Source organism: Ursus americanus, chromosome X, assembly GCF_024610735.1.
Source record: "Ursus americanus isolate L20-20 chromosome X, mUrsAme1.1.p, whole genome shotgun sequence".
NCBI classification, from domain to species: Eukaryota; Metazoa; Chordata; class Mammalia; order Carnivora; family Ursidae; genus Ursus; species Ursus americanus.
Window position 1 is genome coordinate 78,289,793 of NC_142164.1, and position 25,561 is coordinate 78,315,353.

The following is a 25,561-nucleotide window of genomic DNA, read 5'->3' on the forward strand; positions in this document are numbered from 1 at the left end:
CTTGGTGTAATTGCAGTCTCTTAAATTTGGTAAGACTTGTTTTGTAACTTACTATGTAATCTATGTGGGAGAATGTTCTATGTGCATTTGAGAAGAGTATGTATTTTGCTATTCAGTGAAATGTTCTGTATATTCCTATTAGGTTGCCATTTGCAACAATATAGATGGAGCTAGAAAGTATTACAGAGAAAAGTATAAATCAGAGAAAGACAAATACCATATGATTTCGCTCATATGTGGAATTTAAGAAACAAAACAAATAAGCAAAGGGAAAAGTAGGCAAACCAAGAAACACACTCTTATCTGTAGAGAACAAACTGATGGTTACCAGGGGGGAAGGTGGCGGGTGGATGGTTTATATAGGTGATGGGGCTTAAGGAGTACACTTGTGATGAGCACCAGGTGTTGAATGGAAGTGTTGAATCACTATATTGTACACCTGAAAGTAATATCACACATATATTAACTGGAATTTAAATAAAAACTTTTTTAAAAAGTATAGTTTAAATTCAACATTTCCTTCTATTCTGTCGGGATAATCTATCCATTGTTGAAAGTAAGGTGTTGACATCCCCTATCATTATGTATTGTTCTCTGTTTCTCCCTTCAGATCTGTTAGTATTTGCTTTTAATGTATTTAGGTGCTCAGTATTGTCTGCATATAATTTACAATTGTTATATGTTCTTTGAATTAACCCCTTTATCATTATATAATGACCTTCTTTGTCTCTTGTTACAGGTTTTGAGTAAAAGTCTATTTTGTCTGATACAAGTATAGCTACGCATGCTCTCCTTTCGTTTCTGTTGCATAGAATATCTTTTTCCATCCCTTCACTTTGAGTCTACATGTATCGTTAAACCTGAAGTGAGTCCCTAGTAAGCTGCTAGGTTTTGTTTAAATTTTATTTAAATTCAATTAATTAACATATAATGTATTATTTGTTTCAGGGGTACAAGTCTGTGATTCATCAGACTTATATTAATACCCAGTGCTCATTTAACACATACCCTCCCCAATGTCTGTCACCCAGTTACCCCATCCCTTTACCCCCCTCCCCTTCAGCAACCCTCAGTTAGTTTCCTATAATTAAGAGTCTCTTACAGTTTGTCTCCCTCTCTGGTTTTGTGTTGTTTCATTTCTTTCCTCTCTTCCCCTATGATCCTCTGCCTTGTTTCTTAAATTCCACATATCAGTGAGATCATATAATTTGTCTTTCTCTGATTGATTTATTTCACTTAACATAATACCCTCTAGTTCCATCCGTGTTGTTGCAAATGGCTAGATTTCATATTTTGATGGCTGCATAATGTTGCATTGTATATATATTTATATACCACATCTTCTTTATCCATTCATCTGTCAGTAGACATCTGGGCTCTTTCCATAGTTTGGTTATTGTGGACATTGCTGCTATAAACATTGGGGTGTAGGTGCCCCTTGGGATCACTACATTTGTTATCTTTGGGGAAAATAGCCAGTAGTGCAGTTGCTGGGTCTTAGGGTAGCTCTATTTTCAACTTTTTGAGGAACCTCCATACTGTTTTCCAGAGTGGCTGTACCAGTTTGCATTCCTACCAACAGTGTAGGAGGGTTCCCCTTTCTCCACATCCTCTCCAACATCTGTCGTTTCCTGATTTGTTGATTTTAGCCATTCTGACTGGTGTGAGGATGATATCTCATTGTGGTTTTGATTTGTATTTCCCTGATGCCGAGTGGTTTTGAGCACTTTCTCATGTATTTGTTGGCCATTTGGAGGTCTTCTTTGGAGAAATGTCTGTTCATGTCTTTCTCCCATTTCTTGATTGGATCTTGTTTTTTTAATCCATCCAGCCACTCCATGCCTTCTAATTGGAAAATGAGTACACCTACATTTAGAGTGATTATTGATAGGCAGGGACTTGGTAATGCCATCTTATTGTTTTCTGGCTGTTTTGTATTTTCCTTGTCCTTTCTTCCTCTCCCTGCCTTCCTTTGTGAATTGATGGTTTTCGATAGTAGTATGGTTTGATTCCTTTCTGTTTATCTTTTTGTATCTAATCTAGGTTTTTGCTTTGTGGTTAACATGAGTCTTACATAAAACATCTTGTAAGTCTTTTTTAAGCTGATTACGACTTTGAGCACACACAAATATTTTACCCGTTTACTCCCCCCAACCTCATTTTATGTTTTTAATGTTCAGTTTACCTCTTTTTAAATTGTATATTCATTAACAAATTATTTTAGCTCTTACTATTTTTAATATTTTGTCCTTTAAACTTTATCATCTATGGGTGATTCTTTTTTTGTTTTTGTTTGTTTTTACAAACCCTTGTATCAAGGGCTGACTTTCAGTAGATCGCAGCAAGGGTGCTGCTCTGTCGTGTACGAAATCCCAACCCAGAAGCAGGTCATCTACGAATGGTTTAGCACCAGGTTCTGTACCCTGTTTCCCCGGGACCGAGGACTCTGAGCACCGGACCCTGCTCCTGACACGCAGTGGGGCCAGCTGGGGCGCTGTGGTGCTGTCGTATCATTCAGTCTGGGCGAGATTCTGACTTAGAGGCATTCAGTCATAATCCCACAGGTGGTAGCTTTGCCCATGGGTGATTCTTTGAGACCGTGTTCTCCTTGGGGTTCCTCAGAGTGCCTGTAGCTGGTTCATAGGCCACTGCAGGGTCTGTAGCTGAGACCAAGGTCTTTAGGTCTATTACCCAATAGGCAGGTGGGTGAGACTCCCCCACCCCAATCCTTTGGCTTGTGGGGCTAGGTTCCCCAATTCCAACAAAGGCACTTTTGTCCATGGATGGATGCCAAATTGTTGCATAGGGGCAGTGAGATATGTCTTATTTGGCCATCATGCTGACATCACTGCTCATGCTCATATTGCTGTAACTTAATTTTTTTCCATTGTGTGTTTCATAGTGTCTTGTTTCTTTGTATACCTCATAGTTTTTTTGTTGAATAATGGACATTTTTAATATTATAATGTGGCAACTCAGGAAATCAAATTCTCACCCTTCCCCAGGATTTGTTGTTATGGTTTGTTGTTGTTTCTTTAGACTTTTCTGAACTGATTTCATAATTATGTGATCATTAAAGTCTATACACTTAGCTTAGTGGTTAGCTAGTGATTTGCCTTAAACTCCTGAACAAAAAAATGCATACTTCCTCCCCAGTCTTTCAAGGTAGGTTCTGTGTGTATGTTCGTATCTTCAGTGGCAATACTCGTATCTTCACTATTCAACCAGGATGTTTATAACTCTGCCTTAGCCTTCACTTGTGACTTGCACAGAGCCCGATGATCAGCCAGGCGTGTGGAACTTAGGGCCTTCTCAGGTCTTTTCTGAGAATGTGCTTAACCTCAGGCATACATGTGGCCTTCTAGATTCCCAGGAGTCTGTGGAACTTTCCCAAGCCCTTATTCTCCCAAGCATCTCACTTCCCAGCCTTTTCCCCCCAAGCTTTCAGTTTGTCTATTGTTTAACCCAATTGTATGCCTTGGCCCAGGAAGCAGAAATTAATGCATTTACTTTTTAATGTTTTCAACAAATGTTCACCCCACCCTTGGGAGCATTGCAGATCAGGCAAAAATGTTCGATATCTCAAACACTGTTGAAAATGCAAGCAAGTTTATTAAACAAGAATATATGGCTGGAGGTTTGGATTTGGGGGCCAGTAATAGTGCACAATTTAATCATTCTCCCCCATTGCCTTAGGGGCTAGTACTTGATGAATCTTTAGACTTTGTGGTGGTATAGTAGGAGTAGGCAATATAGAGTCTTCTGCTTTGCAACTTGGTTCATGTCAAAAAGGAACTGTAGAGCATGTGGTTCCTCACTGTAGTGAGGAAGGTGAACAGGCTGAGAGCATGGAAAGCATAACGTAGTACTGAAGGCCTGATGGGATAAGACTGACCTATCAGCAAGTACTACTGCAGGCATGTACAATGCAATAGTTGCTTATGTTCTTCCCAGTAGCATCCTCACAGAACAGTGAAATTGATCTCATTGGAGAAACTACCTTAAGGCAGACCATCTTACCTTGAGTCTTAAGTCCTTGCTTCTATTTGCTCCCTCTCTTTGTTGGACTTTCACAGTGGATGTCTTCTCAACACCATACTATAAGCAGCCACATACTCTTAAATATTTTATACACAAGGCTACTTTAAGCACTATTTTAACACTGTCTTTTTCCTTTTTTAAGAGCTGGGGTGGAAAGGAGAATGGCTTTGGACTTGCAGAATGTTGCAGAGACTTGCATATGATGGTAAGTAACTCTGGGATATGGGCGTCTTTTGGCAGAGCTATGTGTGGTCTCTTTTTGAGCCTTGCTTTATAATGAATATATGGTATATTAAGTTGCCACTTCAAATCAGGACCTTTGAGGAACCTGAGATCAATTGAGACATAGCACACCTTGTCATAGAAATGCTTGGGCCTTCAGTGTGCTGACAATGGGAAGAATCTCAGAAACACAGTGTATGTTCATACCCAGCTCTTGAGTAGGAAGCTGTATTTGGTGAACAGTTTGAAAGTGTGGAAAAGTCCCAGAAAGTATATTTGCTTGCATTCTCTCACTGGAACTATGGGAACTCTGGGCATTATGGCACTGTTTTTAAGAATGGATGCTTGGGGAACAGTCCTGCCGTGAGGGTTATTGAGAACTTAAAATGTTCTGTGTGTTTTCCATATTTACTCCTCATGCTCATGCCCTGTCCTGCTCATACCTTTCATCCACGCTTAGGTTATAAGGTTAGGCCATCTTCCTTTCTGCTTTGATATGTTGTTTTGGAACCACAAGGCACAATTAGATTTGTTAAAAACAATTCTATGCCAAGAAGCAACTGTATTTTCCAGCAGATGTTGCTGCTTTTGTCAGTTTGTTGTGTATAGGACAAATAGCTGCAATGAAATTTAGTGAATTTATCTTAGCAAGCCTTTTCCCCCTGGGAGAATGGTTCTTTTTCTGGTCAAAGAAAACTACAAATTAAAACAAATTACTTTCCCACCTTAGTTGGTATACTTTCTTTAGTTTGCATTATATGAATGAATATTGGGTAATACAGGAGGTAAGTGTTGTCTATTTAATAATCAAAGCTACATAAATCTTAAAGAGTATTCAGTTTAAAATTCTAATTATGAGAAAATGACTTTCATCTTAAAGTTAAGTTGGTTAATTCTGAGCCTCCTTTTGTATATCAAGCTTGTTCTTTACCCCTTGTCAAAACAGTATGATACACTCTACTAAGTTTGTATGATGTCTGTCTTGGGCCCAGTCTGTGTTAAGAAATCGCACATCCTTTTATTTATTGATATTTGTTATATCAGTGAGACTTTGAAAAAATATGTGTACTTTAAAAGGAAGTAATACATATGCATGTTTTTTTAAATTGAAAGAATTATTGTATATAATAATTCTCCGTTTTCAGAGGCAACCACTGCTACTGGTTTCTTTTAAGGATTCATTTTAATGGGCATGCTCTTGTCATCTTAATTTTGTTTTTGCTTTTCTAGAGTTAAAGAGGATTTGTTGTCAGGGTCTGGTTCTTATTGACTTGGTACATCCCTGTGCAGAAAAGCATTTTGATACCATGGGAAGTGGTGTAGAATGGTATGAAAGGAGGGAGTATTTGAAGAATTAAAAAGAGACACTAATGAAGCATAGTTTGAAGAAAATATTTCAAAAGGTGATGATATACACTAAAGTTTCCATAAGAATGTTCTTTTCCATTCCCAAGTTGGTACCTAGACCCTTGTATTTGTTCTCTATCCTTTCTTGGGTTCTTATTATTGCTTGGCAGACTTGCCTCTCTTTTTCTTCTTGAGAATAGCTACAGTCAGAATTGATCTCTTGAAAGAAAGGGCAACTGATAACTTCTTATATGTAAGAAATGTGAAGGCTTTTGGAGCTCTAGGCTCCATCCTCTTGATTTTGTGTTGTTATAAGACATCTGAGCCCTGCTAAGACAAAGGGTGAAGGCACTGTAGCTGCTGACTACGCTGCTCATTCTGCTGCTACAATGAGTTGGACAGATGGTTAGGACTTTGAAGGAAGATTTGGGGAGAAGATGCTATTTGATTCTTTTATGTGCTTTATACACAGAAATACCCACCCAGTGCAACTACACTACACTTTGAATTCTATGCAGACCCTGGGGCCGAGGTCAAAATCGAGAAAAGGGTGAGTCTCATTCAGACTTGTTCTGATAGAGTCTATGATGTACTGTAACGGGAGTTGACTTCTAGGACTCCTCAGTTAAATGAGGGGATGATTTTGAGCTGCATTGCTGCCCTCCCAAGTTAAATACACCTAGCAGCTTCTCAGGAATAACTATTTGTTGTATGCCCAGCTCTGATAGGTTTGGATCTTACTTATGTTGGAACTGCTGAAGGACATGACTCCCCTATGGGGCATTGCCATGACTGGTGCATTTTTCTCTGTCTCAGTTGAGATTTCCAACATTCAGTTTAATAGTCTGGATAGTGATCATTCAATTTTCTCTACTTAGCCAGTTTGTAAGAAGTCTATATATTGCTTATAGGGTCCTGCTTCAATTATCTAGTCATTCCATATTCTTTGAGGAGATACTAAAATTCACTTTTGTTTGTAAGTAACTTAGTGAATAAGATTTTTTTTCTACCTATAGCATAATAAATAATCTTTCTAGATTAATGGCACCTTGAAAACAGCTGTAGTACATATCTAAAGTGGAAACCATTTTCATGGGTTTGGTCTTTGCTATGAATACAGAGGCTGTGGGAATTAGGTTTAAAAAGGGATAAGGAAGAGAAAAGAGACAAAACAGTAGACTAATAGAACAAACTGGTGGTTGCTAGAATGGGGGTTGGTGAAATAAATAAAGGGGAATAAAAGTACACTGACATGAGCACTGAGTAATGTGTAGAAGTGCTGAATCATTATACTGTACACTTGAAACAAATACAACAGCGTATGTTAATTATACTTCAATTAAAAAATAACAAAACTTTTTTAAAAGGGATAAGGAAGAATATTAAATGTGTCTGACTGTGTGCATTATATTTTGATACTGTTGTCTTCAAAGAAGCTTTCTTGAGAATATTCTGTATATAAAATGGATATTTTGGGGGACCCTAAAGTTACCTTGATTTTAAGAGCATTCATTCAGTTAGGCTTCAGCCTAGGGTGACATCTTGGTTTTCAGACAGCTGTCTTTTAGTCTTGTTGAAAGGGAAGCTAAGGTATTAACAGTGACTTCTAATAACTCTGTGTTTTTAATTTCAGACAACTAGTAACACACTACATTATATTCACATAGAGCAACTTGACAAGGTAAGAGGAATCTTTGATTGTTGGCTAGTTTCCTAATATTCAGTTTACTTTTTGTTCCTAACCAATTTTTTCTAATATAGATTTCAGAAAGTCCTTCTGAAATCATGGAATCTCTTACCAAAATGTACAGCATTCCTAAGGATAAGCAGGTATGATAGGTCCTACTATTTATCTAAAGGGTGTGGTTGTTATCCATGTAGATTAATGCTACATGCTGGGCTGGGAGGACAGTATATCAGAAAGAAAGGAGTCAGATCATGGGTAAATTACTCTGTGAGCCTTAGTTTCCTCATCTTTTATGAGGCCAACAACCACTGACTTCCTAGGTAGGTTCTTATGAGAGTTTGAGGAAGACATAAGCTGCTTTACACAAAGCAGCAAATCTAGTAAGTGTTAGTATCTCAACACTTTACATATGAAAGGAGAAAACATTTCATTGTGTTCTGTTCATTGTTATGGTGATAAAATATTTGATTTGATTAATAACAATCAGAACACTTGCCAAATGTCTTCAGCTTGTTACCTATCACTGTAGTGGTACTCCTTGGCTTATGTTGGGATATTGGGACTCTCTGAGCCTGTGTTTTGTGGCTCTCATTTTGTCAGGTAGCTTCAGAGTAGAGCTGTTCTGTTTGACACCTTAACAAATAGCAACAGTAAACCATTTTACCAAATATCCCAGGAGGTAAGATTTAGCCCTCAGAAAGTACATTCACCATTTTCATTGGTTTCCTAATTTAGGTCTTATATTCCTACAGATGCTGTTATTTACACACATACGGCTGGCCCATGGCTTTTCTAATCACAGGAAACGATTGCAAGCTGTTCAAGCCAGGCTGCATGCAATATCTATATTAGGTAAGAGAATAACACTATAATTAACAGGCCCTGATTAGGCGGTTTAGACATGATTTCCTTTGAGCTTCATCTGTCTTTGTTGCTGTGAGGCTTATTTTATTTGTCTAGGTGGTAAGTTAAATTGTAAAATTGCCTGCGTTTCTGATGTTCACTGTATTCATCATTCTTGAGCTCCTTAATGTTGTATTAGAAAATGGTATAATACTTACAGATATATCACTTGGATTTAGTCTTGATTTTGGCCCTTTTTCTTTTAGATGGATGTTCGGGTAGTCCTCTCTCCTGGCCCCTATTCTTCCTCTTGCCATTTCATCTTCCTCTTCTGTCCCATCAGTAGTATAATTTTGAAGTTAGAAGGTATTCATTAAGAAGTTAATACTGTACGTTTTACTTTTACTTGAGAGTGGTAAAATGGGAAGGACACTGGTTTTGGAATCAGTCCTGGGCTCTCATCTGGATTCTGCAGATGATTAGCTACATGTTTATGCTTTTGTCCTATTTCTTTATTTAATATTGGAACAGCACTTACCTTATAAGGCTGATACAAGGATTAAATGAAAGGATTAAATGAAAACCTATAAAGCACTTAGCACAAGCTAGGCACATAGAAGGTATAAAATGGTAGCTGCTGTTAATATTGCCAGCTTTAGTTATGTTATTACTTGTTTGTCTCCTCTTTTAAACTATGAGTTCCTTCAAGTGAAATTCATACTCTTTTTGTACTCACACCTAGCATAACTTCGGCGCTTTAATGGGTACATGTTTGTTAAACTAAATGAATGTGTTCATATCCTTTAGTTTGCACTTCAGGAGACTATGTCGACTATTATCTCTCAACTTTCACTCCACAGTGTCATACAGGTTTCTCACTTAGTCTGCAATAGTCCAAAATTCTGTTCTTTACAGCCTGTGTAAGTGTTTCCAGTGAAAAACAGAAGCAGCACATGAAGAGACTAAAATGGAAGTCAATATCCAAGGCATTATAGTTACTATATCAAGTAGTGATATTACATAAAAAATTAACTCTTCACCCTCTCTTCATACTTCCATTCCCAAAAATCCTTGCTCATGACAACCGATACTAATAATAGGAGAATCTGTCAGGAGGTTATTTAGGGCTTATCACCATATCTGATTGATCTTCTAGAATTCAGCGATTCTGCCCTCCAATGCTGGTTGGAAGGGAATCTTTTCCCAGAACCAGTAGATGCCAAGAGGTTTGTCATTGGGCAGTGGCTTGACCACTGCCTTCTTGCCTAAAGTGTTTATTTCTCCTTTTGCAGTGTATTCCAATGCCTTGCAGGAGTCAGCAAACAGTATCTTGTATAATGGGTTGATAGAGGAGTTGGTAGATGTCCTTCAGATAACAGATAAGCAGCTTATGGTAAGTATTAATATTCTCTTGTGTATGTCAGGCTCATGTGTATTTATTTTCCTTTTGGTTTTTCCCAGGGGTTTAGAATGAACCCCAAGAGGGAAGTTTAGCTCTTTTACTTCTTCGTCTTTGGATATTTAACTGCAGAGTTAAGTGCTGGATTTTCAGTGTTATTCTCAACAGATCTCCATCTACCCCAAACCATTATCAGTAGAATGACTTTAATTTTGAGTTCTGGATATTAGCAACTTGGTTCAGTCATCTACCTTTCTTTAAGATTTATTTATTTTATTTTAGAGAGGCTGGTGGGGGGAGGGACAGAGGGAGAGGATCTCAGGCAGACTCTGTACTGATCAAAAGGCTCAATCTCATGATCCTGAGATCATGACCTGAGTCGAAATCAAGAGTTGGATGCTTAACTGACTGAGCCACCCAGGTGCCCCCAGTCATCTCCTTCTTATTTAATACATCACATGTTTACCTTCCATTTTCATAGGAGATTAAAGCTGCTTCTTTACGAACATTAACATCAATTGTCCACTTGGAGAGAACTCCCAAACTCAGCAGTATTATTGACTGTACTGGAACTGCCTCTTACCATGGATTTTTGCCTGTACTTGTACGGAACTGTATCCAGGCCATGATTGGTAAGTTTTGATGATGGTTATTTTAGGTAGCAAGAACTTCACTCTTGCTTTTGTCAGTCTTTGTTTAACATCTTGCCATCTTAACATCAAATTCTGAGCTTACTTTTTTTCTGTCTCTCCCAACCTCCCATATAGATCCTTCCATGGATCCGTACCCACACCAGTTTGCCACTGCTCTGTTCTCTTTTTTATACCATCTGGCCAGCTACGATGCTGGTGGTGAAGCCTTGGTCTCCTGTGGAATGATGGAAGCCTTATTGAAGGTGCTCTGCTTTTTTTAAAAAAATACTTTTGTGGGGAAATCAACTAAGAGCAGGTGTGTAGAGTTACAAATTTGGAATGGTTAACAGTGAGAATGGATAGCATAAGAAAGCTTACCCAGAAAATGTTATTCTTAATTTTTCTAGTTTTCTAGTTTGGCATTCTAGTTATCTGTCTCATTAACAACTTTTAAGAGCAGCTATCTCCATAGTCTAGCATGATCTGAGAGTCAGGAGGCTCCAGGTATTAGTCAAGACTAGCCATATCTTATCATGACCTTAGGCTGTTACCCTAAAGAAAAAATATGTTAAAGGTACATTGTAAATTGTGCTATATTAAGGTGATAGGCTTTACTCTGTGCTTGGCACTGGACACCACCTTTTTTCTCCCTGAATATTTTATTTAATACTGAAAAGTAATTTTATGTCCCATTATCTCAGGAGGTTGAGTCCCAGAAGTGATAGAGCTATCATTTGACAAACACCTGTTTTTTTCTCCCACACTGTACTTGCCTCCCTGAGACCCTAGACTGCATGTTTCCAAAAGAATACATTATTCACAGTTTTGTATCTTTTCGTTTGATTGGCTTTGCCTTTTTTCCTCTCCTCAATAGGTCATAAAGTTTCTTGGCGATGAACAGGACCAGATCACATTTGTCACCAGAGCTGTCAGAGTGGTTGACCTCATCACCAACCTGGACATGGCAGCTTTTCAATCCCATAGTGGACTTTCTATCTTCATTTATAGACTTGAGGTATTATTATACAGGGAGCACTTTGCATAGACATACCCAGTAAGAGCCGAGCCTAGGAAATATCGTAATAACCGTAAAGAGCCATCTTAGCCCTTTTCTGTTTAGAAACCAGTTTTATAATCTGCCCGTGACATTCTTTCATTATAATTATTTTTAACTCCTGGTGTATATATATAGGATTTTCTTACTACTTTTCCCTTGATTGTAGCATGAAGTAGATTTGTGTCGAAAAGAATGTCCATTTGTGATCAAGCCAAAGATCCAGAGACCCAGTACTACACAAGAAGGAGAAGAAATGGAAACTGATATGGATGGTAATTTTAACAGTTACTAAGTCAATATTTTTGTGCTTGGCATTTTCTTATCATCCAACCCCAATTTTCATTCTTCCTCCTCATAAATTCCAAAGTGCACAAGTGACTTGGGTGTGTATTTTCAGCAACAAAACAGCGTTTTTCTACATAAGTGATTTGTGTATTGTTTTTCTTGAGGATAATTATAAAAGGGGGAGGCACAAGTTGTTGGGAATAGAGATGGAAGGTGAAGCAGATGGTAGAGCTACAGTAGAGCCCCACAGTCACTCTATGGGATGTTAATCTGTTTTATTTCAAGACTTAATAGCTGTTTTCTAAGTATTGGTTCATTATCTTCTTATTCCCACTAAAATGTAAGCTCCATGAGATCAGGGTACTGGTTTGTTCACTGCTCTATCTTCAACAGTGCCTGATATATCGTAGGTGTTTAAATACGTGTTTGGGAAAGATAAGGAGAATGTAGACTCTAAAATGGGACCTTACAAAACTAGCAGGCTATTTTGAGAAGGAAGAGGAGAGGTGAAGAATAGGGAACATGTTTTAAATCATGAAGTCAAAAAACTAGACAACCAGATACTCTTAATCTTTGGGTTGCATCATCATGTGTGTTCTTTTTTTTAAAATCTCCCTGACCCCCCATGCACAGTTGATGATAATAGTAATAAAAAAAAACCATTCCCCAAAACAGCTTTCTTAGAATTTAAATTCTTATCTTGATGACCCAGGATGTCATTACATGAATCCGTTATCATGCTTATGATAAAGGTACTAGAATTTATAATGCTTTTATTCTTGACACTCAACACCCATAAGATGCTTTTCCTTTTTCTCTATTGTTTTTCCTAAACACAGTTATTTACATGCATTGCTATCCCTAGAAACTCCTTTACCCAATTTCTATCTCTGGTTTATTGTGGGCAAGCTGGCATTTGGGTTAATGGGTGAAATCCCAGGGGCGCCTGGGTGGCACAGTGGTTAAGCGTCTGCCTTCGGCTCAGGGTGTGATCCCGGCGTTATGGGATCGAGCCCCACATCAGGCTCCTCCGCTATGAGCCTGCTTCTTCCTCTCCCACTCCCCCTGCTTGTGTTCCCTCTCTCGCTGGCTGTCTCTATTGTCGAATAAATAAATAAATAAATAAATAAAAATGGGTGAGATCCCAGAGTGTTGATTAAAATGTGACATCTACTAAATAGAAGACTATTTAATAAAAGCTCCACTGTTTCTTATAAATCAGTGGTTGTCAAACTCGAGTGTGCATAAGAATAAATTAAAGTGCTTGCTAAAGATGTAGATCTCAGGGGTACCTGAGTGGCTCAGTTGGTTAAGCATCCAACTCTTAATTTCAGCTCAGGTTATGATCTCAGGGTCGTGAGATTGAGCCCCACATCAGGTTCTGTGCTCAGTGTGGAGTCTGCTTGAGATTCTCTCTCTCTCCCTCTCCCCCGCCCTGCTTGTGCACTCGTGTTCTCTCTCTCTCTCTCTCAAATAAAATGAAATTTTTTAAAAGTTGTAGACCCCATCTGCAATGTTTGATTCAGTAAGTGTGCAAATGAAGACCAGGAAAGTCCACATTTTAAAAAAATTTTTTGAAGATTTTATTTATTTAGAGAGAGTGTGTACAAGCGGGAAGTGGGGATGGGAGAGAGAGAGAGAATCTCAAGCAGGCTCCCCGCTGAATGCGGAGCCCTACTTGGGGCATGTTCCTACAACCCGGAGATCATGACCTGAGCCGAAAACAAGAGTTGGACACTTAAGTGAGCCATCCAGGCACCCCAGGAAATTCACATTTTTAACAACCAATCCAAGTGATTCTGTTGTATTTGTAGAGAAAATTTTATGTTCAATAAAAGGGTTACAAAACTATGAGTTTGTGCTTCCTGTATATAAGTAGGCACAAGTTTGTATGTTTGTATGTGTGTAAAAAGTTTGGAAGAAAGTATTTCAAAATGTAAACAATGGTTTATTACTGATGGAGCTTTATTGTATTTTACAAATTGTAAGAAGTGATTAGGTATCTTGTACTTCATTAAAATTACAAAAAAGCTCTACCTACAGTCTGCTACCGACCAGTAGTGTGTGAAATTGCGTGTTTTACTTACCACTATTTTTCCTCCCACATTTGGTGGGTGAGAAATATTGAAGGGGATTTCTTTTGAAGCGATTGTTTTTAACTTGCATGTCTTAAATAGCTGATGCTGTTAAATACGTTTCTATTTGTGGAAAGCTTACATTTTTATTTTGGGTTTCAATATCATAATCTGTCACCATTTTTATATCATTTATCTCATCTTAATGTAAAAAATTTCTCAATCTTTCTTTTGGCGGTGCTTTTATTTTAACTAGTTTCTTTATCATAACTTTTACTTTAGTTGCAGATGTGACTATGGAAAGTAGTCCAGGCTCATCCATCTCTATGGAGCACCGGCTAGATGTTGAATTAAGGGCATCAAGTTCTAGCAGCAGCACTAGCATTTCCTCTGGCTCTGGCCCTGGCCCCCGTCCTGGTGAGTAGACAAGTAGATACATAGTCTTTCACACTGAATTACTTAACTAGTCAAGAAGGTACTTTGGAAGCAGCTTTAATGGTACATTTGGAGGTTTGCTTGTTAGGACTATGCATGTTACTTGGCCACTCTAGTGTCCATTTTTTCGTATTAACATTTATTTCATAGCATTTCATAGTTTTCCAACTGTTCATACATTGATTATTTTATCAAAACAGCGATGTCAGAGAGCAGATGTCTAAAACAGGAACTGAGGATCAGAGAGTTAATCTTTTTACTTGCACTTTTACTTCAGTCTTCTTATTTTAGTATTAGTTTTATGTAGTCCTTGGTGATTTATTTTCCCAATTTCAAAGTTTAGTAAGTATTCTTCCCAACATCCAGAGATCTCACTTTGAATGTCTGCTAGTGTTGATATAGTGTATATGCATCTCTTAAAAATTTGTTTCATGTGCCTGCTCATTGTGGTCTAATGGTGAACGCAGTATAATCCTCCATCTTTCTCCCTTGCCAGGAGTCCAGTGTATTCCGCAAAGAGCAGCACTTCTCAAATCCATGTTGAATTTCCTCAAGAAGGCCATTCAAGACCCTGCTTTCTCAGATGGCATACGACATGGTATTTGATTTTAGATTCTTTCTTGAAGGATCTTTGACTCTCTCCAAAGATCAGTTCTTTTGATACTTTTGATACTGGTGCTACTCTTTTTTAATAAGACAGACTTAAGAAAAGGCATGCCATTTCGAATAGCTTTTAGTCATTTTTTAGTGTTACTTTTCCTACACCTAAGGATTCTCTAGCTATTTTCATAGTGATTCACCTGTTTTTTCCTTTTTCAGCTTTTGACTCTGTGCTCTCACCTCTAGCCTGCTACTCTACTATGTCTGTGTCTGTATTCTTTTGTTCTCTGACCCACTGTTAAGAGGCTATTTCATGGACAAGGAATAAATAATAGAATATGAGGAGGAGATAAATAGAAACCATTAGACTGAAATCAACACAGGAGTTTGTTTACCGCAGTGGTGGTATATATAATATATTGCTCCATCATCTCTACCCATCAGACTACTTCTGGACTGATCATATTCTCCTTGATGTTCATTTCTTTTTTCTCTTAGTGATGGATGGTTCTCTCCCTACCTCCCTGAAACACATCATCAGTAATGCAGAATACTATGGCCCATCACTCTTCCTCCTAGGTAAGTGGTATTGATAGTTGGTTATACCAAGCTGGAATAACCTGGCAGAGTTCTCTATGTGTTTTATATCCTTATAGGGTTTTACTGTCCACGTTTATCCACTGTATGTATCTTTCTAGTTGGTGATGAAATAATGGTCAGAATTCAGTTTCAAATGCCAAATATACCTTCTATAAGCAGTATATTATAAATAATTTGTGGTAAGTAATATTGTACATTTGTGCTCTACTTAACATTGCAAGTGTGGTAAGAAGCATGTCTTTATTCTCTGGTTGGTCCCTAATCTTGGTCTGGAAAATTGAGTCAGAATGGTTTCCATTCTTAGAATTGAATGTCAGACCCACAAACTGTTATATAGAAAATTGTTTCTTGCTGTAGAAAATGCAGTTTGGGAGGCTGTGGATACTTTGTAATTATTTGTAAAAATGCCTGTGCAATTTTATGTTGGTGATACTCTGCATATTGCTGTTGTTAAAACCTCATTTTTATTAATTGTCATTTATTGAGTGCCATACATATTCAGGACAGTGAGATATGACAGTTTCTAGAATTCTCCTTAAAACTAAAGGAATGTAGTGGGGAGTGTAAAAATAGAGAAAACCTCCTTGTACCAGTAGCACATGTTTTTTAATACTTTGTGGTATCTGGAGTGAGTAGTTTTGGCTACTACAGTTTAGGTAGTTGTTCCCTTGCTGAAGCAAATTCGGGTTTTTATATTTTAAGTTTGTATCCTATGACCTTGCTAAATTCACTTAGTAGTTCATAATTGATTTGTTAATTTCTTAAGATATTTTGTATAGTCTTGTCATCTACAAATAGTTCTTTTTTTAATAATCATTTTGCTTTTTATGTCTTACTGCATTGGCAAAGATTTCCAATTAAATACCAAATAGAGGTAGTGAGAATGGGCCTCTTTGCTTTGTTCCTGAGCTCAGGGGAAAGCATTCAGTATTTCACCATTAAAATTGAGGTTAGCAAAAGGTTTTGTTCCTCTTTATCAGGTTGAGGAAGTGTTCTCTTACACTAGAGCAACTTGCACCCTCCCAAGGTTAGGTTCGTATGGCAGAACTCATGACAGCAGTTCTTTAGTATGATTGAAGATTTGTTACACAGGTGGAGAGGTCCCAAGTCACGATGCAGGGAAGAAGGATGGCTCTCTCTGGTTGAAAGCCCAAAAACAGAGAGGGAAAAGCAAGTGCAGAGGCATCTTATAAAGGGGAAGTTGAAAGGAGGCAGCAAGAGGACATGTGTGCTTATGGGGTGGAGGTGGGGAGCAGGTCAGCCCTCATAATGACACGGGAAGCCAGAAATGAGACTTGGAGTACTAAAGCAAATATTAGTGGAGGTCAAAATTCCTTGTCTAGAGTCTTAATTCATCCCTGCTGTTTGAATTAGCATAGTAACCTTCCTTGTTTCCCATAAATAACTTGTACTTGAGAGGGACCAAATTTGCAAAGCCAACTCAAAATAATTAGGCCAACAGTTATTATTGTAGCTCCATAAATGATAGTGTGGAGCCTTTCACCCTAGCCAGAAGGAGACAGCCAGGAAAAGAAATTAATGGGGGCCTGATAATCTCTTGGCACATTTTTTAATGTAGTTGGCTATTTATTTTGTTGTTTTATTTGAACTGTTCTGGATACCTTACCTGTATTATTGACCCACATGCAGCAGGAAGTCCCCTTTAAGGCACAAACACCGCCTTAAAATAACAGTAGTTTAATACCAATCTGTTTTAAGATTTTATTTATTTATTTATTAGAGTGTGCACGTGCATGCACAGGTGGGGGGTGGAGCAGGGAGGAAAGGGGGAAAGAATCTCAGGCAGACTCCGCATTTGGCGTGGAGCTCAGCGCGAGGCTTGATCCCACAACCCCAAGATTGTGACCTGCCCTGAAACCAAGAGTCGGATACTCAACTAGACTGCTTTGTCCCTCATTAAGCGCTACTAAGGCTTGAGCTGTTTGGTTTATGTGGTTGGCCAGGAGTTGTGCCGTTGTTTGGGTAGCCTCTATAAGATGCATCTATGTCACAGAATTTAAAACACCTAATCTTGTGCCCATTACACCAAAGATGGTGATGCAGCCCAATATAAAAGATAAAAAGATGGCCCAGTGCTCCCTTCTGTGGCAAGACTTAATGAACAAGCTAGACATTCTGATTGGATCTGGGATACCTGGATACTAAATACCCATAGGACACAGGTCAGGGTGTATGGATTAGAAGGGAGTGGTTGGTGGAGTAGAGTGTATGTATGACCTTGCTGAACAGGAGTTGTGTCAGAGGAGATCCAGTAGCCCAAGGGGGCTTGAGGGTGGAGTTTCTAGTGGCCAAATTACATCAGGGCAGACATGCAAGGGCAAAATAGTCTCAGCAAGAGGGGCATCATTGTCTAGACTCTGGATTGGTGGGGAAGGGTAGGAAGGGCATGAAAAAGTAAGGAAGCATGTTGTGAGGTTGTGCTATCCTGCTGCGACAAATCTGTGCTAAAACCAACCAAATAAGGATTCTGAGTCTTCCTAAATTCAACCTCTTGACTCTTCTACCCCATTTTATACCCAACTGTATCCCTTTTTAATTTCCCCAACTTCTTTTTCTTCTGTCGCTTCCTGTCTTGGCCCTGCTGCATTACAATCTGTTTAAATACACTTGTGCTCTGTTCTAGCCTAGCTGATGCCAACACCATGATGGTTATTATGGACTACTTAACCAGAGAGGGTGGCAGATAGTCAATATGAATATTGAAGACCTCCCAGGGGACAAGAGTTATTTGTATAACTGATTGCCTGGGCTTGGGCACATGTGAATATTGCTAGATTTTTTTATATAAATACTGTCTTTTAGGTTGAGGAAGATGGGAAATGTTGGTGCAGTGATGGTGGAATAATGGAAAGTAAAGTGTGAGACTGTCAGATTAGGGAAAGTCAGCTGATGCAGCCATTGGAATTGTGACGAGTGATGTAGCCACCCATTACAGGGGCAGTTAACATTTAGGGCTTTCACTACTGATACCAGGACTATCAATTGTGCTGAAATCATCATCTAGGATACTGAGTTGATGGGAGTCCTGGCCTAACCCCAAAACTTTGATGGAAGGTTTTACACATTTGAGAAATAATTACAGAAGTGATTGATTTTCAGTTTTCTTTGTCTCTAGTAGTTACAGAGTAATTTCTTACAGGGAACTGTGGACTGATTGAACATCTCCAAGCAGTTGAGGTCACAGCATGGGCATAAACCAAAGAGTCTGACATTGAGTTGGAATGGTAGACTCCCAGACGCAGGCCATGAGCCAGATTTGACATTGCTAGGCCAACCAGAACCAGAGTGTTCCATAATATTTTCAGACCCGTTGAGACCTATAGGTCTTGACATGATGGAGGTGTCCATTTATTATTTAAGTCACAGGCATTGTTATCCCATTGTTATCCTGTAGTGGTTTCCCATTCATTATCTCTAATAGGGTGGATCCAGAGCTAGCATCCCTACTTAAGAATGTTAGTACTGGGAACTAATTTAAGATCTTCCTTTTCTTTTTAGAAGAACCATAAAATTGTAGGTGTGGGAATAGGCAGACACCAAGACGTCCATTTCCTACGAAGAGGAAACCTCCAGTTAACGAACCTTTAAAACTATTGTATTGGGAAAAGACTTCAGCAAAGACCTTTTTTTGGTGGCATACAGAATAGTCAAAAGAGCAAAGGCCCTCAATTTTCAGTGGATCCCTTTCTGTTACCCACTCTAAATACAGGCACCAATCTAGCATAGGTTGCACCAAGATCAAAAAGGGGCGGTGTCTTCAAGTGAGAAGGGTTTCTTTTTGGGTATTACAGATTCATACATGGAAAGTGTTCCTTTTATGGCTAGAAAAGGAATAGGGAGGTCCTTGTTGCATTTTGTTAGGATGCCATATGACTTGAAAGGTTGAGAATTCAGGATAACTAAGAAAAAGTGGGTAAAAGAGACCAGTTAGGAGACCATTGTCCATTTTTTAAAATTTAAGAGCAGGCCCTTAAGTAGGCTATTATGATTTTGTGTTAGGTCTGCTGTCTGCAGATGATAAGACAAATTGGAAGATCCAGGTGATGCCTTGTTTTTATTGTCCATGCCCATTCTGAATGAATAAAATATGTACTCACATCAGAGTCAGTGTTATTTTGAAGCTAAAAGGAAACATTTAGTGAGGCCTATATTAAGTGTTGGCAATAGCATGGCAGGAGGAATAAACCAAGAGCAGGCTTGTGTAACATTGAATCTTTGTGAGGGAATAGTAACTTGCACCAGCAGATTGGGGCAGTGGCTCAATAAAATGAATTTGCCAGTCAGAGAAGGATTCCCATTGACCATGATGCCAATGGCAGGACAGGGTGCAAAGATGACATTGGTAAGCAGAATTTGAGCCAGGGCCAGTAACATTGGATGCTATGGCATTGAGCCCAAATATTAAGGGTCTGGAGATTGCGATCGCTGGAAGTCTCATGGGACCTGTTGAGCTGAGGGCAGGGAGTAATATCTGAGCTTATTTGAGAAGTGTGAACAAATTAGTCAGCTGTGGCATAAAAATGAGCTTCCTATGTGACAGCCTTGGTATGAGTGAGACATCAGGCTTTAATTGTAGTATGCGAAATCTGAGCAGCAGTATGTTCCCAATGTAGAAAGCCTGATAGGGCATGATACTGAATGTGGTAACTTTTGAGCCCATCGACCAAAAACCCACTGAGGCTACCCAGTTAGCTACCATCCAGGAGTCTATAAAAATATGCACAAGGATCATACCTTTATTGAGGTGTTCTCCGATGCCAAAATGACTGTGGTCTGCTCTCTAGTTGGGCTGACTCTTGAAGACCCATCCTTTATCAGGAGTGACCTGGTTATGGGTTGGAAAGCAGCAACTTTCCAGCCGGTTCCATCACATGTGATTGGTGTTACTGCCATCTGTAACATAAATGGACTCCCTTTCTACTGGATTTCCTATTCAATGAAGGTGTGTCCCTGTGCTATTAAGACAAAAGTCTGAGGCTGTGAGTTCATGTTTTGACTTATTTTGGACCTTTAATTATAATTTACTTTGCTCTAAACATTTTAAAAGACATTTCAGGTGTTTAATCCAGCTTTTAGTTGTTTTCAACAGAATGATTTGTTGAAGTATTGTGCCTTTTTATCTTAAGAAGTTTCTATGTTAATGTATTTTTTTGTGATCACCAATATGTTCGTTTTTCTTTTTCCTAAAGTCTTGTGTCTTATGTTAATTTTTTTCATATTCCGAATCTTACACTAGTTTTCTTACTCCTTTTTTGTAATGGTTATTCTTATATTTTATCGACATCTAAACTTTAAAAATTTCTTACTCCGTCTTCTGCCGAACTGGACAAGATAAGGTCTTCAACCTGCGCCTTCACATCACCCCTTTCTCATCGTCTTCTTTGTCCTTTTTTTTTTAGTAACTCTTTGACTTTCCTTTTCTGATTCACGTTTCATTTTGTTGGAGTACATCTTTGGGTAATTTTTGAAGTGTTACACTTCTTATTCTTTAAGAATTTTGTGGACATTTTTCCATGGTCTTCTAATGTTACATATTGTAGATAACCATGATGTTAAACTGGTTATTGTTCCTTTGTAGGTAACTTCATTTTCTCTTTTGGAGTTTACCAATTTTACCAGGACATAACTTAGTTCTGTTTCTTTTGAGTATTCTCTCATAGCACTTGGTTAGGCCCTTTTTAAAATCTGATAATTTTTTCTTCAGGAAAATTCCTTTGGTTCCTTTTAACTTACATATTCTCTCTTGGAAACCCTATTGTATAGCTAGTATGCCTACCATGTTGATCTCATGTCACTTTCTGAGAGAATTTCTCTGCGTAATCTTTCAAGATGCCTATTGCATAATCAAAGTTATAAAATTTTTTTACCAACTTTGTAAATTTGTAGCTATTTCCTTATTCTTGAAGGACCCTTTGTCTTAACACATTATTGCTGTTTTATGGGTTTTGTAGGTTCTGGAATGTGATTTTTATCATTAATTTTTTAAGAGTTATCTTTCATTGCTTAACTCTTAGGAGTCAGTTGCTAGGTTGCACGTGGAGCCAGTTGGTTTTTGTGTTTCCTTTTTAAATTCTAATATTTGGTCATCTGTTAATTTTAAAAGATCGTTTAAACTGTCCCATTGCACATAGCGTTATGACATAGCATTATAGTTAGACCATGATAAAATAACAGATTTGATGTCTTAGTAACCTAGTAGAACACTAGAACCTCTAGTAGTAAAATTGAATACTCAATTTTAGACATTTGTAAAAAAAAAAAAAGTCTATGGAAGGTTGTATACCAATAAGGAACCCAAAAAAGGACTTCCATTTTCCATAGGTTTGTAGTCCATCAGAAGTCCCAAAGGCCATTGACAACTGTTGGTCCCCATTAATTGTCATATATTTGCCCTTTCAGTGACATTTGGTGTAGATGAAAGGTGCTCTGTTCACCATCTTGAACTGAGAAAATCCTTTGGTTTCTTTTAGATCTCAGTTATCAGCATTACAGCTTTGTTTTATATGTAGTTTATTAATATTTTATGTGTGTGCACCCTCTTTGTCAGGTTTTAAAATCAAAATTTTTAAATCTCATACAGTGAGTTGGGAAGCCTTGTCTTAATTGCTCCTAGAAGGTTTAATAATCTCACATCTAAAACTGTCAGTTTAGGGACACCTGGGTGGCTCAGTCAGTTAAGCGTCTGCCTTCGGCTCAGGTCATGGTCCCAGGGTCCTGGGATCAAGTCCTACATTGGGCTCCTTGCTCAGCAGGGAGCCTGCTTCTCCTTCTGCCTGCCGCTCTTCCTGCTTGTCTGCACACGCGCTCGCTCTCTCTGATAAATGAATAAATAAAATCTTTTGAAAAATAATAAAACTGTTGGTTTGGTGCCTTTCTGTTACTTGGTATTTTTACTTTTAAAAATTCTTGTGGTTATTAGGCTAGTCTGCTTTGCTATCATTTCTTGAGAGTCAGTTTTTATGACATTTTCTTACAAAAGCATTGCATTTCACTTGTTAGCATACAGTTTGTAAAAGAATTTTATTCTGAATCTGGTTAGATCTCCTTTTGTCATTGCTGACATATTGCTTGCTTTTCTTGGGTTTCCCATAAGCTTGTAAGCTTTTTCAGTCTTTTCAGAGGGTTAGTTATTGGTTTCGAATATTCATGCTATTTGTTTGCAGTTCATTAAATGCTATTTTTTTCTATTTCTAGCTTTACTTTTGGTTATCTTTTAATGAATGCATTAATTTCCTCTTGAGCACTGATAATAGTCTATACAGCCCATGTTAAATATCATATTGTCAAAAATTGGTCAGATTAATACCTAAGAACTCTTAACATTGGTAATGGTATTTTAAAATTGCTAAAAGGCTTTTGAGAAGACGTTTTGTCCATTCCATCAGTTGTTTACATTCAATTCAACTGAGGAAACCACCCCCCATCTTAGATATTTTCCCTGCATTTTAAATTAAAAAATGGTGTGTTTTTAGATTTATCCGTTCTCGTAATTGTGTACTGGTTTATATCCACGGTGGTTCATGTATTTAGTGGAATGGTATGCAGCCATTCAAATGGAATGAACTGTAGTGTAGTGACAGGGAAATTAAAGGAGAATATACGGTGTATATTATAATTTAAAAGAAACAGGTTATGTAGCAGTATAATTTATATTTCTTAATAAAATTATATATATTTAAGATGTAGAACATGATCTGGTGTGTATATAAGTGAAATAGTTTCTATCATGAAGCTAATTAACAAATCATCTCACATAGTTACCTTTTTTTTATGTGATGAAAGCACCTGAAATCTGCTCTCTTGGTATATTTTTCAGTATTCAGTATGGTATTGTTAATTATCATTATACGTGTACATTGCCCATAAAAATCTTGAAGGTTTGTCACCTAATTCTTAATAGTGATCTTCTAATGCAACAGTATTAGGAGCTTTCATTTCAGAGTAAGTACAAGTATTTAAATTGTTGTACGTAGAGTATGTGTTTTTTAAGCCTGGAGTTTTGTTGTTAATACCTGTGAAGAATCTCTCAGTTTCTTCTATTTCTCATCTTTTTTAGCTACTGAAGTGGTGACTGTGTTTGTATTTCAAGAACCATCACTGCTGTCCTCACTCCAGGACAATGGATTAACAGATGTTATGCTTCATGCACTGCTTATCAAAGATGTGAGTCCTTTACTGCTTCTCTGTAAAGAATGCTCTGTGCATACCCCTCCCCACAATATGCCCCTCCCCTACTATCTCTCTATGCAATACCCTGGTCAAAGTTTCGTGGCATCTACACCTGAACGCTTTTAGAGGTCTTCAGACTCACTTGATCTTCTGTCTAGGTTCCTGCTACCCGTGAAGTCCTTGGCTCCCTCCCAAATGTATTCAGTGCACTCTGCTTGAATGCCCGAGGTCTTCAGTCATTTGTACAGTGTCAGCCTTTTGAACGTCTTTTCAAAGTTCTTCTGTCTCCAGATTACCTCCCAGCCATGCGAAGGAGGAGGAGTTCTGATCCTCTTGGTAAGTCACCAGGATTTATCTTATAATAATGGGTTTGCTGTTGTGCCAAGATTTTAGATGACTATCAAGCCACCAATTGGCAAGGAAACCCTTTCTTGACCTCACATCATTTCTCTGGCTAGGTATGCTAGAGGGCTTAATGGGAATTATCACTATAGTTATCACTATGTTACTATTCGTGTGTGTGTGTGTGTTCAAAAGTTCAAAGTTTTAATCCAAAATTGTACTACTTTTGGGAAAACCAAACTTTGGCCACAGATTGGGGATTTCAGAGGGGAGGGGGTGGAGGGAAGGGGTAATAAGGTGATGGGTATTAAGGAGGGCACGTGTTGTGATGAGTACTGGCTATTACACATAACTAATGAATCATCGAGCACTACATCAAAAACTAATGATGTACTACTATACAGTGGCTAACTGAACATTAAAAAAAAACACCACCACCACTTTGGCCATAGAAACCTTTCCCTTCCTAGGCCACTGAAGGGAGCAGATCTCAGGTGCCCTGAGTGGCTCCAAATCTTCAGGTGGTACCTCCAGGCCATACCCTCACGCTCCAATTGGCTGTAGCATTTGGGCGGGTCAGAAGCGGAACTATAGAAGAGTGACTCACAGAGGCTGTGCCCCCTCCTCTTGGGTTAGGGCAAGAGGAGCAGTGCTGGATTCCCACATGGACCCCAGGAGGCGGGACCTGCACTGCACTACTACCTCAGTGGGAGAACCCAGGGGAGCAGGAATTAGCCAGTGGAGATCTTGGGGGCAAAGTTACCTGGGGCGTGGGGTCTGGCAGAAGGGGAAAAGGGTCTCCTTAGGAATCCAGATTTCCACCTGTCATCATTCTGTGCCACTTTGACGCCTCAGTGGCCAGAGCTTGAGAGAGGCTGAGGACTTGCTCCCAGTAACCTTTGGATATTGGCAAATAAGGGGTGGTGTTCCTCGGACTATCAACAGTTCATTGTTAGATGTACTGTCATGGTGCTAGTAAAAAACGGGTATTAGGGGCAGTATATTTCCAGATCCTCTGTCTAGTCTGTAGCAACAGGAGATACAAAGTCCTGAGGTGCTGATCTTAGTAATCTTCTATTCTAATATCCAAGGCCCCAAAATAGTCACAAATGAGTAGATTTCCTTCTCAGTGTATTTGAGACCATATTATTGAGGAATAGTGATACGGTAGGGCTCCAGAAAGAATCTGGTTTTCACAAGTATGCTTCGTCCTTTCAGCCACCACGGTAGCATTCTAGCCATTATCATTCTTTATTGGGGCAGCAAGAGGATTAATGGTTTATGCTTCTTTCTTTTGTCTCTCTTTACAGTACTAGTTCAGACCTTGGCAGTAGAGATTGCCAGGGTAGAGTGTAGTATACACGGCTATTTTAAAATATGCTCAATAGACTGATGAGGTTTTCTTCTTCCTCCCCAGTGATTTGCTTTCAGAAGTTCGTGTGAATTCATTTGAGAAAGCATGGCATTAGAAAATCACAACCACCAGTTCAGTTTCTTCTTTCCTCCTCATTGGCAGAGAAGATAGCTCAAATTCTGTTTTCTTTAGTCTTTCTAACAGTTCGTTTTTTGCTTTAGGGGATACTGCATCTAACCTGGGGAGTGCTGTTGATGAGCTCATGAGACATCAGCCCACCCTCAAAACAGATGCAACGACTGCGATCATCAAGGTGGGAAGTGATAAGGCTGACCATGGGCATGAGAGAGCAGTTAAGGGGGGTTTTAAGAAAAAAAGACCTGCTGGAGGTCATTTGGATTCTTGGGCCAGGCCTAAAAGAGGATTATGTCTACCTTATTTTCTCCATGTCC

General features: G+C 38.6%; 1 protein-coding gene across 13 annotated transcripts in view; it reads left to right on the forward strand.

Moving 5' to 3' along the window:
- The window catches only part of HUWE1 (HECT, UBA and WWE domain containing E3 ubiquitin protein ligase 1), a 162,405-nt gene that overhangs the window by 57,983 nt on the left and 78,861 nt on the right, over positions 1-25,561 (forward strand). For all 13 annotated transcript variants that reach the window (XM_045799347.2, XM_045799346.2, XM_045799350.2 and 10 more), the window contains 16 exons: positions 4,184-4,246; positions 6,083-6,160; positions 7,244-7,291; positions 7,372-7,440; positions 8,050-8,149; positions 9,433-9,533; positions 10,021-10,171; positions 10,307-10,434; positions 11,046-11,186; positions 11,395-11,500; positions 13,871-14,005; positions 14,520-14,621; positions 15,122-15,202; positions 23,301-23,407; positions 23,572-23,749; positions 25,331-25,422. In XM_045799347.2, coding sequence (XP_045655303.1) covers positions 4,184-4,246; positions 6,083-6,160; positions 7,244-7,291; positions 7,372-7,440; positions 8,050-8,149; positions 9,433-9,533; positions 10,021-10,171; positions 10,307-10,434; positions 11,046-11,186; positions 11,395-11,500; positions 13,871-14,005; positions 14,520-14,621; positions 15,122-15,202; positions 23,301-23,407; positions 23,572-23,749; positions 25,331-25,422 — 1,680 coding nt within the window. The remainder of the gene's footprint in view (positions 1-4,183; positions 4,247-6,082; positions 6,161-7,243; positions 7,292-7,371; positions 7,441-8,049; positions 8,150-9,432; positions 9,534-10,020; positions 10,172-10,306; positions 10,435-11,045; positions 11,187-11,394; positions 11,501-13,870; positions 14,006-14,519; positions 14,622-15,121; positions 15,203-23,300; positions 23,408-23,571; positions 23,750-25,330; positions 25,423-25,561) is intronic.